Below are 19,318 nucleotides of genomic sequence, written 5' to 3'. Positions count from 1 at the left end.
TTTCGGTGTTTCGCTTCCCTTTGAGGAAGGAGCCCGCGATCAGTTTGACCTGTCTTTTGCCCACCGCCAGCCCAGACCGCGCGCAATGCAGTAACGTTGAAAGAGCCAACGAACGGATGAATGGGCTACGTCGGCGGCCAGGCCTCTGTTACGTCGCCCAGTGGCGCGGGCGTGGCCGCGGATAAGAGGCCTGCGGGGCGCGGACCACTCAGTGCCACCAGCGAGCGGCAGGATCGGCCACGAGCGCCGGAGCTCCGCGCCGCCCCGTGCCGCCTCCCCCAAGTCCCTGCCCCGCCGAGGCGCGTCACTTCCGCCACCCCGAGGCCGGGGTTGGGGCGGGGAACGCGGGGGAGGGGGCCAGGTCCGAGGGAAGCCCGCCCGCGCCCGAGCAGGAACTACATTTCCCGAGGGGCCTTGGCGGCGGCGGCAGCGGAGGCGGGCGCGGCAACGTCCCCCGGAAGTGGAGCCTGGGACTTCCACTCGTGCGTGAGGCGAGCGGAGCCGGAGACGAGACCAGAGGCCGAACTCGGGATCTGACAAGATGGCCGGGCTGCCCCGCAGGATTATCAAGGTAACCGCCTGGGCCTCCCGCCTCTGTTCTTGCCCTGTCGGCGTACCGGGCGGCTCGGCCCCTCGCTTTCTCCGGCCCGCGGCCCGCGGCAGGAGGCCCGAGGCAGCGCGGAGAGGATTTGGATGCGGCGGCGAGGGAAGTCGGGTGCTGGGGAGGGGGCGCCGGGGAGACTTCCGGCCGCAGTGGGGCAGCCGGGTGGCGGCGATCGGGGGCCCCCAGGAGGCTCCCCCGCGAGCGGGGAAGGCCTGGCCCGCGCCTAGGCGGAGGGTGGGGCTGCGGTGTTGCGGGACTCTGGTTTTGGGCGCGGGCCTCCGCGGCCTCTCGGACCACCCCAGAATAGAGGCCGCGGGCGCGCGGGAATCTCGGCGGGGCCCGGACTCCGGGCAGGGGTTGTGGCCCGACGCGGTCACTCGGCCTCGGAGCCCAGTCTCGGCCGGGGCGGGAGTGCAGGGGTGCGGTAGTCGCAGGTTCAGAATGAATGAACCGGGAGGGTGAGGCCGGGCGGGGCCCTGTGCCTCAGGAGGCGGCTCCGGGAGGGCCGCGAGTCCTGCAGCGCCCGGCACATGCTCGCCCCTTGCTGCTGGGGTCCAGGGACTTGGGGGCTCCGCGCCCCACCGCCCTCGCTTCCGCGATCTCCTCTGCTTTAAATGCGTTTCCGTTCGTTATCTCAGCGAAGTGATTTTACTCTGCTTGGCAAACTCTTCGAGAGCTGTTTCTGTTTGGAGGAAATAGTTTTAACGCGAGACCGGGCGGGAATTGGGGGAGAGAGGTATGGGGGACCTTGTGAAATTTTGGCCTCTGGATTTCCTACACTTTTTAAAAATCGTTTTTTGGTTTCTTATGAATATATACTTTGACAAGTACGAATAGAACCGTAGAAAATTCATCTTGGTTTTGTAAGTTCTTTACAGAAACATCAAATGCTCAGATGTGAAATGTTCCTTGAAGTCCACGAAGACAAAACCTTGAGAATTTTTGGTCATTTTTAATGAAGGAAATTAGTTGAACCTCTGTGTTGCTCACTATGCGAGTTCAAGTGCCTAAATTGCAAAAACATTTGCTGGCTATAACCTGGTGAACGTGTATTTAACTTGTCGTTAAAGTTTGGGGGAAGATGCAAGCTAAGTGAAGTGATAGGCCTGTTGAAGGATGATGTATTTGTGTAGTGTTCCTGCAGTTGCAGTGAAATATATCTGAGATGGGGTGTCTCTGACCTAAAGGTTCTTGATTTAGAGAAATACGACGTGTTTTGTAAGGTAGAAAGTCTTACTAGAAAGTACAGAAGTAGGACAGATTGTCATTGTGCTCTGGAGTCTGAATGATACGACCCTTCGTAGTGTTGCATAAAACAAACCTTCATTTGTTGTATTAAGGATTTGTCTTTGACTCTGTCCAAGGCAGTTTAATGGCTGTGTGCTTTGGAGGGTACTTACGATGTGGTTTTATATGTAATATAATCGCATGGCCGCAATGGTCATGTTTATGGAGGCTCCAGTTGAATATGAGGGATGGAGGATAGGGTTATACACAAAATATCCTTGGATTTTTATTTACTGTTATTCAGGTTATCGAATAGGTACACAGTACACATTGACATTCAAGATAACTCTCAAAAATACATAATGAACTAAATACTTTACATATATTTTTCCATTTTTGCTTAAGGTTGGATATATTCTGCAATAATATGAAAGCCTTGGATGGGAAAAATAAATTCTGTGGGACTTTGTATATGAACTTACAGATAGGACTTGAAGCAATAAGTTGAAGGCTTGAGATAACATCTCTAGTGAAAGTTTCCTTGGTTTGGATTTTATCTTGCAAGAGGTGGTTTTACTTCAATGCCATTTATAGCAAAAGGAACTGTTTTCTCCTGTTTCTAGGATGGATTGAACCATGCTTATATTATGTAGGCTTTTATTTTTTATATCAGAATTAAGAAGTTTGCCTGTTTTCTGTCAACTACAATACAGGGTTCTATGTGGAATATAATGGTGGTGGCAGTGGGGTAGCACTGCTGTCCTGAATGATGGGAACATAGTGTCTCTCATTGGCCAGTGTGATGCTTTCTGCCTCAAAAAGGGCATTATTTACATTTGCAAAAGACTTCAACCATTTGGTACCTGCAGAAATCTTGTGAAGTGAACGATACATGTTTTAGGGCCTAGAAACCCATTCAAAGGACTTTTCCTAGGGCTTTTCAAGGCTGGCAGAGGAGGCAGAACTTGGATCTTGACCCAGTGTGACCTTCCCCTGCCTCTTGTTATTGTGAAATGACATAATACATGTAAAAGTACCTTAACAACTGTAACTATACACATAAAGATGATTTTTTAAATTACTCTTCACCCAGTTGCTATTACAGTTAAATTCCCATTTCTTATCCAGCAGCAAATTCTGTAGGCTCTATTTTTCAAATCTCAGATAGTAAAGAGTCTGTCTGCAATGTGGGAGACCTGGGTTTGATCCTTGGGTTGGGAAGATCCGCTGGAGAAGGAAATGGCAACCCACTCCAGTATTCTTGCCTGGAAAACCCCATGGATGGAGAAGCCTGGTGGGCTACAGTCCATGGGATTGCAAAGAGTTGGACATGACTGAGTGACTAACACACACATACACACCCACACCCACTCCTGAATCAGATATGTTTTCCTCTCTCTGAAACCACTATTCAGTTCCATCATTTGTTGCCTGGCCTACTGTATTGATCTTTTAAACAGCAGCTAGTGTTACTTTTAAAAATATAAATCTAGTCATTCTCCCACTCAGAACTCCGCAGAGGTTTTTCATTGTGTTTCCTCCTAGCTACAAGGCTCTCCATGCATCTGGGATCTACCTCCCTCTGAGACCATGTCCTGCATTTCTCTCCTTGGGTCACCCCGTTGCAGCCATCCTGCTGCTTTGCTGTACCCTGAACAGTAAGAGGCTCTGCATGTTCAGTGACAGGGCTTTCCTTCTGTTTATCCCATTGCTTACTTTGCCGTATTACTCGGTTCTCGACTTACATGTCCTGTCCTCAGAGAGGTTTACCTAAACTGTCCTAAAACTGGGTCCTCCCCCCTCCCCCGTGCTGCTGCTGCTGCTAAGTCGCTTCAGTCGTGTCGAACTCTGTGTGACCCCATAGATGGAATCCCACCAGGCTCCCCTGTCCCTGGGATTCTCCAGGCAAGAACACTGGAGTGGGTTGCCATTTCCTTCTCCAATGCATGAAAGTGAAAAGGGAAAGTGAAGTCGCTCAGTAGTGTCCGACTCTTAGCAACCCCATGGACTGCAGCCTACCAGGCTCCTCCATCCATGGGATTTTCCAGGCAAGAGTACTGCAGTGGGGTGCCATTTCCTCCCCAGTAATTGCTCTTTATCCCCTGTTTCCCTCTTTCCTGTGTAGCACTCATCATTACTCAAAGTTTCCTCTTTGTCTCTTCTGCTGCTGCTAAGTCGCTTCAGTCGTGTCCAACTCTGTGCAGCCCCATAGACGGCAGCCCACCAGGCTCCCCTGTCCCTGGGATTCTCCAGGCAAGAACACTGGAGTGGGTTGCCATTTCCTTCTCCAATGCATGAAAGTGGAAAGTGAAAGTAAAGTCGCTCAGTTGTGTCCAACTCTTAGCGGCCCCATGGACCGCAGCCTACCAGGCTCCTCCATCCGTGGGATTTTCCAGGCAAGAGTACTGGAGTGGGGTGCCATTGCCTTCTCCGTCTCCATGAAACTCCATGAAGGCAGGAGTTTGCTCAGATCCCTCCAACACATCTACAGATCTAATGCCTAGACTTTGAAATACTGATTGAATGAATGCTATTCAGTCTCTTTGGAAGAAAACTTTAGGAGAGTTATTCTATATAATTTATTGTTACTGCCTTGTAGAGTCTATCTGAATTGATGTCTGAGCTGAAAGTTTGTAATTCTACCCATAAGATTCATTAAAAACAAAATAAATCAGTCTTTTGTTGACTAGGAAATACATGGAGCACTTTTGAAAAGTTCTGAAGGATACGTAGAGGAAAATTAAGACTCATCTGTTATTCAGCATTCTAGTTCCCCTCCCCAGACAACCACAACTTTTATTGTATGTTTCTCCTGAAAGACCAGAGAGACTTAGCGAGTCTGTGTTAGGCCTGTTCCCCTCCTCCCCAACAAGTGGGCTTCCCCGGTGGCACTATTGGTGTAGAACCCGCCTGCCAAGAGGAGTCATGACAACCCACTTCAGTATTCTTGCCTGGAGAATTCCGTGGACTAAGGAGCCTGGCAGGCTACGTACAATAGGATTGCAGAGTCTGACACAACTGAAGCGACTTAGCACACACACATCAAGTAAATACTATATCTTAATTCCTCCCTTTGCCCCTAAATAGATCTTTGAGGTGACTAGTTTTTTGTAAAGGACTGCTTTGTGAAACCTTGTGGTTAGACCTTAATTTTACTAATTGCATATTGATAACTTCTAGATTGTTCCCTGTCTTTTGCTATACAGACTGCTGTGATGTAGTCTTACACAGTGATATTTTGCAAATGTATGAGTTACACTACATCTTGGTAGTTACGTGTTTAGCTTGAATTATAGAATTTGCTTTTCTTTCCTCTTTTTTTCCTGGGCTAAACGTCTTTTAGTCTATATAAAAATGACAGAGCAATTAAAGCTTAAAGTCACATGGGGTGAAAGCTCCCTAAAATAAAAGGTCCTCCTTAATCTATCTGTCATAAAGAAGCAGAGTTGGAAACAGATAAAAGAGATCTGTAGTTGTGGCTTGGTTAAAAACAAATTTATGTGTTTTACATGTTACATTGACAGAATGATATTCCTTTAATTTTCTTCTCAAAATTAATCATGAAATAAATAAAATATAGCCTAAGCAAATAGTTACTAACTTACTCAAGGAGTTGACTTACTTGATTAAAACCTAGCTAACCAACCTTCTGAGATTAGAGTTTAATCAGTTTTTCCTATAATTTGTTTTTCTGTTTCATGAGGTTTAGTTTCAAATTCTTAAAAATGTAATTTGAAACTAAAGAGAACTGAAGACTCAGTACAATATCAGATTTCTTAAAAATGTAATCTGATGTTGTACTGAGTCTTGAGTTCTGTTTTTTATTTTAATAATTTTTATTTTGAAAAAATAGGGTTTTTGTCACTAAAAGTGATACATATTTTAATATCATTTGATATGTATTTTAGTACATAAGGTAGTTTTTAGTAAGTAATTCAGAAAACCAACCCCTTTTTTATGCCCTGAAAATCTTTGGCTGATAATGTGTTTTTTTCCCATTTAAGAAAAAAAAAAGGCATGAAAAACTTACCAAGATCTAAACCTGCACTTGTTATAAATTGTAATAAAAACATTTTTAGGAAGCATATAACCCTATATAGTAAAAATATGAGTAGAAACAGTGTGGTTTTTAGCTCTTGTGGTGGTGGTTCCAATTTAAGAATCAGGTGTATTTTTTGCATATGACTTCTGGGGATTCAGGTTCTTGACAAGCTTATTTGTGAACTCCCTCAGGCTCCATGGATTCCAGGTTGGAGTCCCTGAACTGCTTTTGGTGATGATTAAACTTTCAGGCTGTATGGATATTGTTTAATATACTACCTGATGTTTTGATTATGGAATGTAGGCATAATTGAAAGTAGGTTAAAAATAGCAGGCAGTTGAGTTTTTTTTAAGCTCCTCTTTGTCATGCACTTTGTTCAGCCCAGATTGATCAGCTCTCACACAACAGAAATTGAGTTTTGTCAAATTATTAAGTACTTCCTGAGTAACCAGCATTCTAAATAATTGTATCAGAAATATTTCTCATTTGCTTTGTAGAGGTTCTGAGTTTTTTCCACACTTGTGATGACTTCCAGCTTATTATCCTTCTACTTCTCTGATGAGGAGACTGTAGGCCAAAGAAGTTGGATGACTAAGATTCCTGGCTGGCAAGTTAGTATTTTTACTTTTTTCCCTGTGCTGTCACTAGTGATTTGTTTTACCTGTGTGTAAATGGATTTAGGAAGAAAATAACTTTCCTGCCTTGGATTCAAGTAGTATGGATTCTGAACAGCCATTTGAGTCTGAGTTATGGATGCATAAACAGTGAGGAATACATAGCAGAACCAAGGAAATAAGGATGGCATTCAGCAGGGGCTTTGGACATTACAGTTCTAGTCAGCCCGGTTCTCATGTGGCTGCTTAATGTTACATGATTTTACTTGTGAAAACCAAAGTGGATCTGAAAGGCACAGTGTATGTAGCAGTGTTACATTAAGAAATAAGGATTCTTTTTTTTCCCCCGTATTAAAGATTTCTTCTTGGTTTATTTGCAAATGTAATATAGGACATCAGTGTGGATTTACAAATTAGGAGATGAAAAATAGGGATTCAGTTAACTTCAGTTAAAATCTTAGCAGCTTTTTAATATGCTTCCCAGGTGAAGTTTTTTTGTTTTTGGTCTTTTTAATATTAAGTAGTCATCTTTGATTGTAGATTACGTAGGATGTAGGATCACCATAGTCTTAAGAGAGTGAGATCTGTGGCCCTGGCATTTCTGGTGACAGAAACTATTAAATGTGTGGTTGGAAGAACTGGGGAACTGGGAATCTACAGAAAGAATTCTTCATTATCTAGTTTTTCAAGAGCTGCACCACACCTTTGGGGTGTTGTATGTTTGTTAAAATTCTGGATGTAGCTATTGTAAAATCCCCTGAGGATATTTAGGAATAGACATTTTTATAATTTGGAGCTGGCCTATAACTCAGATGTTTCTGAATAATTAGAATTTGGCTGTAATTTGAAGTACATTTAGGTACTGATTTCAGAATCTAATGTTGACATATTTTGCCTTTTTTTTTTTTTAATTGACTATTTTGTCTTCATATTTTCAAATTCCTTTAGTAGTAGTCTTGCCTGGGAAATCCCATGGGCAGAGGAGCCTGGGGGGTTACAGTCCACGGGGTCGCAGAGTCAGACCTGACTGACACGACTTAGCATGGGATAGCGTTAGTTTTCAGTGCTGTCACAATATGCCAGTATCAGAGGTTTGGTCTGTTTTGGGCAAATCGGTTTTTGTTTTTAAGAGTCTTACAATCCAGTGATTGAAGGCTCTGTAGTCTAGAAAAATACTAGAAAGAAAGGCAATAAATGTTATCTTTGTGTCTGGAGACTATGGGTGCTTTTTATTTCTTCATAGCTTTCTAAGATTCCTTTGTAGTTTACACTAAGGAAAGTTGTTGCTGTAAAGTCAGTGTGTTTTTAGTGACCTTTAAGGGTCATTGGGATTACCATCCCCTTTACCCTCTTACCCTGTTGTTCAGTCACCGTGTTGTTCAGTTGCTCTGTCGTGTCTGACTCTTTGCAACCCCATGGATTGCAGCATGCCAGGCTTCCCTTTCTTTCACGATCTCCTCGAGTTTGCTCAGACTCATGTCCATTGAGTCGATGATGCCATCCACCCATCTCATCCTCTCTTACCCCCTTCTGCCCTCAATCTTTCCCAGCATCAGGGTCTTTTCCAAGAAGTTGGCTCTTTGCATTAGGTGGCCAAAGTATTGGAGCTTCAGCTTCAGTCCTGATGAATATTCAGGGTTGATTTCCTTTCGGATTAACTGGTTTGATCTCCTTCCTGTCCAAGGGACTCTAAAGAGTCTCTCCAGCACCGCAGTTGGAAAGCATCAATTCTTTTCACTCAGCCTTCTTTATGGTCCCAACTCTCACATCCGTATGTGACTACTGGAAAAATCATAGCTTTGGTTATATGGACCTTTGTTTATGTCGGCAAAGTAATGCCTCTACTTTTTAATATGCTGTCTAGGTTTGTCATAGCTTTTCTTCTAAGGAGCAAGTATCTTTTAATTTCATGGCTGCAGTCACCATCTGCAGTGATTTTGGAGCCCAGGAAAATAAACTCTGTCACTGTTTCCATTTTTTTCCCCATCTGTTTGCCATGAGGTGATGGGACCGGATGCTATAATCTTAGTTTTTTGAATGTTCGGTTTTAAGCCAGCTCTTTCACCTTCATCAAGAGGCTCTTTCGTTCCTCTTTGCTTTCTGCCATTAGAGTGGTGTCATCAGCATATCTGAGGTTATTGATATTTCTTCCAGCAATCTGGATTCCAGCTTGAGCTTCATAATGCAAAATTCAGACTTAAATTGGAGAAAAGTAGGGAAAACCGCTTGGCCATTCAAGTGTGGCCTAAATCAAATCCCTTAAACACCGGAAGTGACAAATAGATTCAAGGGATTAGATCTAATAGAGTGCCTGAAGAACTGTGGACGGAGGTTCGTAATGTTGTAGAGGAGGCGGTGATCAAAACCATCCCCAAGAAAACGAAATGTAAAAAGGCAGAATGGTTGTCTGAGGAGGGCTTACGAATAGCTGAGAAAGAAGAGAAATGAACGGCGAAAGAGAGAAGGAAAGATACACCCATCTGAATGCAGAGTTCCAAAGAACAGCAAGGAGAGGTAAGAGAGCCTTCTTAAGTGAACAGTGCAAAGAAGCAGAGGAAAACAATAGAATGGAAAAGACTAGAGAGCTCCTCAAGAAAATTAGAGATACCCCTTACCATTGGACAGTGGCAAAAGTGGCTGTAGTAAGCTAGAAAGAGCCCAAGGCCAAAGTTCAGTCTTCTATAACCTTGTGATTTGTCTGCCTTCTTGTTATCCATTCATAAAACATTAAATTTAAACATTAAGTTCAATTAAATGGATGTTTATTGACTGCATAGTATGTATTCACTAAACCAGGTAAACAAGACAGGTATCCTTGTCTGCTGAAACAGTTGTGAAACAAGAAATTACTGTGAGGTGTGTTATGAAAGAAGGAAAACCTGGAGTATACCGTGGTCAGAGGAAAGGCATCTGCTGAGGAATGCTTTTAAACGTGAAGAGGAGGAGGGAGAGAGTGGACGCAGGGAATAGCAAATATGAATACTGGAAGGGGAGAGACAGGACGAATGTACAGTAGATTGCAGAAGTCCAGTGTGGGTGGTGGGTAGTGCCTTATGTAGTTCAGTTAGGGGCCTTTGCGTGAGTCCTGTTCAGTACTGCAGTTTGCCTCGAGATGGAATGCCTCTCTGGGGCGGCAGGTCTTCTCCTGCTGTCCTGGGCCCCTGGATCTGGGGGCGTCTGGGGTTCCAGTGAGAGGGAAATACAGAGCAGATGGGGAAATACATTTGAGGTGTCACTGCCTCAGACCGTAACCTCTCCAGTGTGTTTGAAACAAGATGTTTTTCATTCAGTAAGCCTAAAAATAGATTGTCTTATACTCATTTACATATTAAATTGAATTTTGTGTTTTCCACTCAAGGGAGGGTATATACCTACTTAATTTCCTCACTGCCTCAGAGAGACTAAGGAAAAGTACTTTCCAGTAAAATTCCCCCGGCACTTGCACATACTGTTATTCTTGCTTGGGCTTTAAAGAAGTCATTTCTTTTCATAGTGGATGGCACAGTGATTGACAGCTATAAAGCTTTTGAAGTCTTTTACCTTAGTTATAAAAGAGCTATCCCCATTAGGTGATAACCGCTGCCCCCCCAACCCCCCACCCCCTGTGAAGTACTGTCTACCCTGTCTTTATTGTTGTAGTTCAGATAAGGGTTAAACTAAAAGTGTTGCAATCTCAATTCAGGTTCCTGCCACTGACTGTGATTAGAAATCAGAACACTTGGCCAGACCTTGTCTGTTTCTTATCACAATCTTTTTCCCGTTTAACTGGGCGGGTTGCTGATGTATTGAGTGGTAGGAACTAGAAGATATTTTCTGTGAAGACTTGTTTATAATCTGAGCAGTTAGTTTATGGTTGTGCATCAGAACTATTTGGGCATTTATAAATTAAACAGTTGTCAGCCCCAGCTTGTTTTTTTGTTATGTTTTGTCTTAAGCTCTCCAGATGATTTTGTAGGGTGTACCTTGCAGAAACAGTGGCCTTGCATGTGCTTGGCTTCAGTGCAAAGGTAGGTAGAATGTGGTGGAATTAAAATCACATGTAAAGCTACCTTCTCATATATAGAAAACAGGCATCAGTGAGGACGTTGAAGACTGACATTCTGAGACCCCTCCAGATTGGTATAGGGAAAGAGGTTTTTAGGGGGGTGACGTTGGAGCTGAATTTTGAAAGATAAGGGGAAAAGTGGAGTGTGGGGAGAAGAATGTTATTCCAGGTTAGATATACCAAACTCTAGGAAGACACTTGAGCAGTGCTAAAACCGTAACGTGAGTCAGCACTTACTCGCTTGGCCTACAGACACTTCATATGCAGTCTTTTAATTTGAAGTTTTTTTTTCCTTTAGAAGTGTAGTTTATGGATTTATAGTCATTTACTAAAAATCCAATTAATATAGTAATACAGAATGTACATACTAAAAATAATCAAGTAATATGGATAATTATTTCCCCTTTACTTTCTTTTACTATTCTGATTTCCACTTTGTAGATAAAAATGAATATGAATGTGAAAACTTACTGAATATGAAAGGAAAACCAAATGCTTCCATTTTTTGATGTACAAATCACATATCATAAAATTCATTCTTTTAAAATGTATAATTCTGTGTTTTTAACATATTCACAAAGTTGTGCAGCTATCAACACTATCTAACTACAGAACTTTTTCATCACCTGAAAAAAGAAACCCTCCATCTTCAGCAGTTCTCTCTCCTTACTCCCTCAGCCCCTGGCCACCACTTAGCCACTTTCTGTCTCTATGTATTCACGTATTCTGGGCATTTCATATACATGGAATCACATAATATGGTTTTGGTGTGTGAGCATGTTTTCAAGGTTAATCCATATTGTAGTATGTATCAATACTTTATTCCCTTAAAAACTTTTTTTGGGGGCTGTTTTTCTAAATAAATACTTTAAAGAAATTAAATGTTGAATGAAGCAAAGCAGAAGTTTTAAATCTGTTGGTTTCCATAAAACTAATCACATTTGAAATCTGCATTGCTCTAGAAAATTTAAGAAATTTCTTTAGCCTTGTGAGCCATTATTATTTTTAAATTGTCGGTGGGCAGTAAATTTTTATTTTAAAGACTGAATTTCGGGAATTCGGTGGTGGCCCAGGGGTTAGGACTCAGCACTCTCACTGCTGAGTGGCTGGAATCCACTGCCTGCATTCAGCCCTTGGTCAGGGAATTAAGGTCCTGTAAGCCTAGCAGAGAAGCCAGAAAAAAAGAAAAAAAAATTGGATTTTATCGCTGGATACTGAGAAATTTGAGCCAATTCTGGTAAATAATGAGTAAGAACCAGCATTGACTTTTATTTTTGTCTCAAGGATTAAGAAACTATGTGACCTTGGCTGAGTCAGTTTCCCTGGGCCTCCATTATATCTAATTCCTTTTTTAAAACTTTTCATTGAGAAGAAGCTATGATCATTTAATCCTGGAACTGGTTTTCCTTTTTGGCTTTTAAATTGGTCCTTAAGCAGTTCTCAAAAAAAAAAAAAAAAAAAAGGCACAACTGCTGAGTAGTAGCAGTATTCTGAAATTTTATATAGCTTTCTAGTATAATTAATAAGAAGGCCTTTGTCCTGGGTTTCAGGTGTCTCCAGTTGCCTACCAAGTCTACTTAGATGTCTTGAAGACGTTTTAAAATAAATTTTTATTTTACAGTGGAATATATTCATTATGCTGTTACCCCTCCCTTGCATCAGTACTTCCAGTGTTTCTTTTCTTTATTAATTACATTAACATTAACTGAGTTGCCTGCCATTTACTTCTCTCCCCACCCCCTTAGACATTCAGTTTGTTACTAAGCCAGTGGATTGAACCGTAGAAATTCCTCTGCTTCTCCTAACCTATTCCTGTTTCTCATCCTTTCAATTATCTTTGTATGTGGGCTCTTACCCTCTCTGTACTTTTTTTTTTTTTGCATTAATCAGAGAACTCATCTATCTTCACTTACACACACACGTGTGCATACTCTCTCTCACTCTCTTCATTTTCCACCTTGCCACATTATTCTAAAAACACCCAGTGTGATCATGGTGAACTTAGGCTCGAGTCATATTCCTTGACTTGGCAGGTAAGGCTTTTTCACAACTTGGTCTTTTCTTCATTGGCGTTTCTTTCCTTGTCTCCCCTCTCCCATACAACTTCTGATACTGATGGTATTTACAAGTTAAAATGATACATTTTGTAACTTTTGAATTATGCCACCTTGGCAAGAGAACATCCTTCGTATGAAGTGTTACTGCCCAGCATTCTGTGTTGGTTGAGTTTGGGTTATTTTCTTTCCTCTCTTCTTAGAGAATCTTGACTGTAGTCATCTTGGTTATATTCCTAGCATCCAGTATATTGTGGTTTAGAAACTAGCATACTATTTTCCAAATGAAAAGAAAAGCAGGCATTAATTGCAGTCGTTTGCTTTATTTTCTAGGATCCTATAAAGGCACTCTAGGAAACAAATGTCCTATTGTTAATTGAGTCATCGTAGTGAAAAAATTTTTTTAACTTTTGACAAATAAAAATTGTAGGTATTTAAAGTGTATGAGGTGATGTTTTGATGTATGTACACATTGTGAGATGATTACCACAAGCTAACATCTGTCCTTACCTTTGTTGTTTTTGTTCTGGTGGTCAGAATACTTAGTAGCAAATTTCAAGTATACCATGTATTAACTATAGTCAGCTGTTGTACATTAGGTCACAAGAACTTATCTTCTGAAAGTTTATATCCTTTGATCATATCTTCTCTTTCCCTCCTCCTCACAGACTCTGATAACCACCCTTCTAATCTGTTACAAGTTTTACTTTAAACAAATTTTTTTTAAGATTCTGCACATAAGTGACACCATGCCTTTCTGTGTCTGGCTTGTCACACTTAGCATTGTATCCCTGGGTTCATCCACATTGTCACAAATGGCAAGATTTCTTTCTTTTTTACAACTGGTGAAAAGATAATTTGTTCTCTGTAATCAGACAAATACAGTATTTGACACTACTTGGGTCAGAGTTTTGAGTGCCTTTTATATGCTTATGTTTTGTTTTATTTTACATTCTTTTTTTGGCTACACCATCAGCTTGTTTCCAACCAGGGATTGAACCTCTGTCCTCTGCAGCGGAAGCCTGGAGTCTTAAACACCAGACCACCAGAAAAGTTCCCCATGTATACTTCTGAAAATGCCTGCCCTCGTGGTTCCTGCACAGATACACTAGCCTTTTGTTTTCTACTGCTTAATTGATAATAGTGGGTTAGTTGTAACCGGGCCATAAGCAGGTGGTGCAGAAGCCCAGCGTCACCGCCCGTTGTTGCAGGGATTGCACCAGCAGGTCTCTACTGTATTAGTATGCAGTGGGGCTTGGATAGCCAGGAAGCTAGTCCTCATCCGTGAGCAGGCTTTCACTCCTTAAGCCTCTCAGGTAGGACTTTACAATGCAGGTGTTGAGGTTACCATCTTCTGAGGTGGTGAAGTGGTAAAGAATCCACCTACCAATGCTAGAGACGCCAGAGACAACAAGGGTTTGATCCCTGGGTCAGAAAGGTCCCTCGGAGTAGGAAATGGCAATCTGCTCCAGTATCTCTGCCTGGAAAATCTCATGGACAGATGAGCCTGACGGGCTACAGTCCATGGGGGTCACATGGATTGGAAGTGACTGAGTGAGCACGTGTGTGCACGCACATACACACACACGCACACATATAATGAAAGAAGAAAATAGAACTTGCACATGTTTCCTCTTTTATAACAATTTTCATGTTTTAAGAGTACACACATATACTCCTTTACTGGAAAGTGTTTACTTGATTAGTTCATTTGGATCATCAGGCCAATTAGGGTTATATATTTATGTAAATTATGACCAGTGTATGTTAATATTTTAAACATTAAGAGTATTAGTATGCTGAGTATCAACTGTGTTCCTTATACTGATTGTTGACAGGTATCTGTTGTTTATGGCAGATTAAAACAAATACTTGAGATAACTTTTTCTGCTTGGTACATATCAGCTACTTCATTTTGCTGTTAGTTGGCATGTGTAGTCAGAATGTTTTAATTAAAATATTTGATTTTAGTATATAAACACACTAACATTCATTTTTATAAAAAGATCGTGTCTCCCCCCCCAACCCCCAACACACACCTATTTTTTTATTTAATTTTTGGGCCTCTTCGTGTGGCATGTGGGATTAGTTCCCAGACCAGGGTTGCAACCCACACCCCCAGTGGTGGAGGCGTGGAGTCTCAACCACTGGACTACCAGCAAGTACCAGAGATTGTGTCTTTTAAAGCCCCCTTGGATACATGTTGCAATCCAAGTCCAAAGATTCATGTTATAATTATAAAATTGTAGGTGTTTTACATGATCATACTATTTATTCTGTCATTTATATTATAGAGTTAATCATACAACTTCTGTTGGAAAACAGGTGTCTTGAAAAAAATGTGATTGTGAACTACAGAAATGTTGCCCATTTTGCTCAGTATCAAGAGGCTTATTGTTCTCACATCTACTGAAAATGATTTATAGTGAAAGTGAGAAAGATTGAGATGGGATATTTGTATCCTCTGGCAGGAAAATCACTTTCCTTAATATTGATGTGTGCAGCATGCTTTTTTCTTTAGATTATTTTTGACGCCCAAATGTGTGAAGTTGTTACCTCAAAGTATTACCAAGCTGTATACAGAATTGCTGGACCCTAAATCTTTAATCAGGGTACTGGAGGTTACCTGGCTGGGGAGAAGCTGGCTGTATAGTCGTTGGGAGTTCTCCCATGATTGTGAAATTTTGTTTGGGTCATTCACACTTGGGTGTGGCTTACTTTGAGCATGTTATCAGATTGTTTTCTAAAGAGCATCTAGCTGAGGTCCTCTGCTTTGAAAGGAGAGGAAGGGTGGGTCTTAGTTGGTACAGGGTTGGTCCTGACTTCTGTGAAACTCACTTTGATACCAATATATCACCTTTGAGTCCTGAGTTTGATTATTTTCTCCTTATTGGATGTGGGCACTGTGGCTTCCGCCAGTGTCAAGTGGAGGGGCTCCCAGACACCTGGGGACTGAGGTGCTTGTGTGGGCAGCTCTAGACTTGGCATTTCCTTAACTGGCACTGCTGCCCTCCTGCTTCTTAGCTGTCCTTTGTGTCTTGCGGAGTGTGGAGGGTCAGGGGGTGGAGTGGTACCAGGCAGTGTGCAGGCTGGGCTCGTCCGTTGCTCTGGCAGTTCTGTGGATGCCTGCGAGCTGTCACACGTATCAGGTTGTTTCTTAGGTGACTAAAGGATGAAAAGATGTTTCAAGGGACTGTGGATGTAGCAGCTATAGGACGCACACACTGTGCTAGAGCAAATTGAAGGTATATTTTCTGTTTGTATCTCTGATACCTGAGAAGGAAATGACACCCCACTCCAGTGTTCTTGCCTAGAGAATTGCATGGACAGAGGAGCCTGGTGGGCCATAGTCCATGGAGTCGCAAGAGTTGGACATGACTTATCTACTAAATCATCATCATCATCACACCTTTTAGTTATAAACTCCTTGTCATTCTCCTAAGTCTGGGGTCAAAAACAAAGAAGTTGAGGTTATTAAAATTTAGCCACTGAGAGAAGGACCTCCAGCTGGAATTCAGAACTCTAAAGAGAGTCTAGCCCTCTGATGTGGGTTCCAGGGGGATGCTCTGACAATCAAACTGGTTCTTTGGGCTGGAGGGCCATCTTTGTGGCATTAGGAATCATGTTCTTTTTTTTTTTTTTTAATTTATTTATTTTAATTGGAGGCTAATTACTTTACAATATTGTATTGGTTTTGCCATACATCAGCCTGAATCTGCTACGGGTGTACACGTGCTCCCCATCCTGAACCCCGCCCCCCCACTCCCTCCCTGTACCATCCCTCTGGGTCATCCCAGTGCACCAGCCCCAAGCATCCTGCATTGAACCTGGACTGGCGATTTGTTTCTTATATGATATTATACATGTTTCAATGCCATTCTCCCAAATCATCCCACCCTCTTCCTCTCCCACAGAGTCCAAAAGACTGTTCTATACATCTGTGTCTCTTTTGCTGTTTTGCATTCAGGGTTATCGTTACCATCTTTCTAAATTCCATATATATGTGTTAGTATACTGTTGGTGTTTTCCTTTCTGGCTTACTTCACTCTGTATAATAGGCTCCAGTTTCATCCACCTCATTAGAACGGATTCAAATGCATTCTTTTTAATGGCTGAATAATATTCCATTGTGTATATGTACCACAGCTTTTTATCCATTCATCTGCTGATGGACATCTAGGTTGCTTTCATGTCCTGGCTATTATAAACAGTGCTGCGATGAACATTGGGGTACACGTGTCTCTTTCAGTTCTGGTTTCCTTGTTGTGTATGCCCAGCAGTGGGATTGCTGGGTCATAAGGCAGTTCTTTTTCGAGTTTTTTAAGCAATCTCCACACTGTTCTCCATAGTGGCTGTACTAGTTTGCATTCCCACCAACAGTGTAAGAGGGTTCCCTTTTCTCCACACCCTCTCCAGCATTCACTGCTTGTAAACTTTTGGATTGCAGCCATTCTGACATGTTCTATTTAATGGCCACACTCAAGAGAATATTCTATTCTAAAAGACTCCCCGCAGAGGCTAACAGCTCCTGCCTCCTTGAAAGCACCGGATAGGAGGATGGTCCCTCTAGAGTACCAGTTCTGAGTTAATATAAGAATGCGTGGATGGAGAGGCAGGCAGCCGCACGAACAGCCACATTTCTAGAAGTTTCTAAGCAATGCGCAGGGCAGTGGTAGAGGGAGTAGGAATGAGCAGGTGAAGGACCCGGGGTCATGGGATTATTGGGCTGGCGGAGCCAGTGGCCGGGGAGGTTCTAGTCTGTTCTGCCTCATGGCAGCTTTATGTGATCACTCTGCCTGGACCTGGAATCGGGCCGCACCAGCTGCCTCTAGACCATGGACCCGCGCAAAGTGAGCGAGCTTCGAGCCATCATGAAAATGTGTAAGCAGGACCAGAGCGTTCTGCACACCGAGAAAGTGCGCGTCCTGGGGGAGTAGGTGGAGAGCATTGGGGGTAAAATACTACCTGCTGCTCATAAAACTAAATCGGAAGAAAATACCAAGGAAGAAAAAACATAATAAGAAGGTGGAGGAAAACAAAAAGACAGACAAACCCATCAAGTGAGGAAAGTGATCTAGAAATTGACAGTGAAGGTGATTGAACCAGACGCTGATGCCTCTCGGGAAATGGGAGATGAAAATGTAGAGATGACTGAGGAGATGATGGATCAGACAAATGATAAAAAAGTGGCTGCCATTGATGGCCTAAATGATGGTGGTGAACTCCAGAAAGCCATTGACTTGTTCACAGATGCCATCAAGCTAAATCCTGGTTTGGCAATTTTGTATGTCATCAAATTAAGAAGTCAAATGCTGCCATCTGAGACTGTGACAGCTATTGAAATAAATCCTGATTCAGCTCAGCCATACAAGTAAGTGGCAGGGGGAAGCACACAGACTTCTGGGCCATTGGGAAGAAGCTGCCCATGATCTTGCCCTTGCCTGTAAGCTGGATTATGATGAAGATGCTAGTGCAGTGCTGAAGAAAGTTCAACCAAGGGCCCAGAAAATTGCTGAACATCGGAGAAAGTATGAGCAAAAACGTGAAGAGCCCAAGATCAGAGAAAGAGTAGAAAGGGTTAAGAAGGCTCGGGAAGAACATGAGAGAGCCCAGAGGGAGGAAGAAGCCAGACGACAGTCAGGTTCTCAGTTTGGCTGTTTTCCAGGTGGCTTTCCTGGGGGAATGCCTGGTTATTTTCCTGGAGAAATGCCTGGAATGGGAGGGGGCATGCCTGGAATGCCGGGAAAGCCTAGGCTCAATGAAATTCTTAGTGATGCAGAAGTCCTTGCAGCCGTGCAGGATCCAGAAATTATGGTGGCCTTCCAGGATGTGACCCAGAACCCGGCAAATATGTCAAAATACCAGAGCAACCCAAAGGTTAGGAATGTCATCAGTAAATTGTTGGCCAAATTTGGAGGTCAAACTTAATGCCCTTCTGACGTAAAGCCCCTGCTGGAGGAAGAGCAACTTAGATCACTTAATGGATGTTGCAGTGATACAAACCAGCGTACCGCTGACCTTCTCATAAAGAAAGCTGGGGTGCTTTGAAGATAATCCCTTCCCCTTTGCCCCAAATGCAGCTAAAAACATTTTACAGCGGTTTGCCGTTAGGGTATTCATTCAGATGTTTTCTGACTAGAAATTAAAAACTTGAAGCAATTTTTAAACCTTAAAAATATTTAAAATTAAAAAGGTGTATTAACCCCTACATTTTTCTTTACTAATCATTTTGATTTTTTCCTCTGAATTGATTAGGCAAGGAAGATACATCAATATGGAAGATTTATTTTTCCAAGTTTGAGTGAAGTAAAGATTTGTTAGTGGGAGGCTAATACAACATTTAAATAGATAAAGTCTGAGTTGGACATACAGTTACTGAGGCATTTTGATTTGTCTTTTTAATTGCTTTGTTGTTATTATTTTAAATGATTTACTTCTGTAACTCTTGGGACCACCAGTGTTGCAGTAGGACCTGGGGAGGGACTGGAAGTATTTGGCAGGGCAGCAGCCGTCTTACTACATCTTATATCACATGTCCTCTTGTGCACATGCGTTTAAATCTTACACTGTGGTGAAGGCATGGTTTTTATAATGCTTCAGTAAAATTGGATTACTTAGCTCTGTTCTTGTCTGATATCTAAAATAAATGTTTCATATTTCCACACAAAAAAACCAAACTGGTTCTCAGTGTGGAGTAAGCTGCAGATTAGATGAATGTGCTGCTGGGATATT

At 42.4% G+C, this 19,318-nt stretch overlaps 1 protein-coding gene and 1 pseudogene across 1 annotated transcript in view; both read left to right on the top strand.

Moving 5' to 3' along the window:
* The first annotated feature begins 210 nt into the window (after nucleotides 1–210).
* UBE2N (ubiquitin conjugating enzyme E2 N) overlaps nucleotides 211–19,318 on the top strand; it is a 40,561-nt gene continuing 21,453 nt past the window's right edge. The window contains exon 1 of the mRNA XM_086399035.1: nucleotides 211–571. Coding sequence (XP_086255161.1) covers nucleotides 542–571 — 30 coding nt within the window. The 5' untranslated portion in view covers nucleotides 211–541. The remainder of the gene's footprint in view (nucleotides 572–19,318) is intronic.
* Nucleotides 17,274–18,647, top strand: LOC147371411 (hsc70-interacting protein pseudogene; annotated as a pseudogene).

The sequence above is a fragment of the Bos grunniens genome, chromosome 5, assembly GCF_055505025.1.
Source record: "Bos grunniens cultivar Pamir isolate PY7600 chromosome 5, Bosgru_T2T1.0, whole genome shotgun sequence".
Taxonomy (NCBI): Eukaryota; Metazoa; Chordata; class Mammalia; order Artiodactyla; family Bovidae; genus Bos; species Bos grunniens.
Note: the sequence above shows the minus strand (reverse complement) of the source record. Positions and strands in the feature narration are given on the sequence as shown.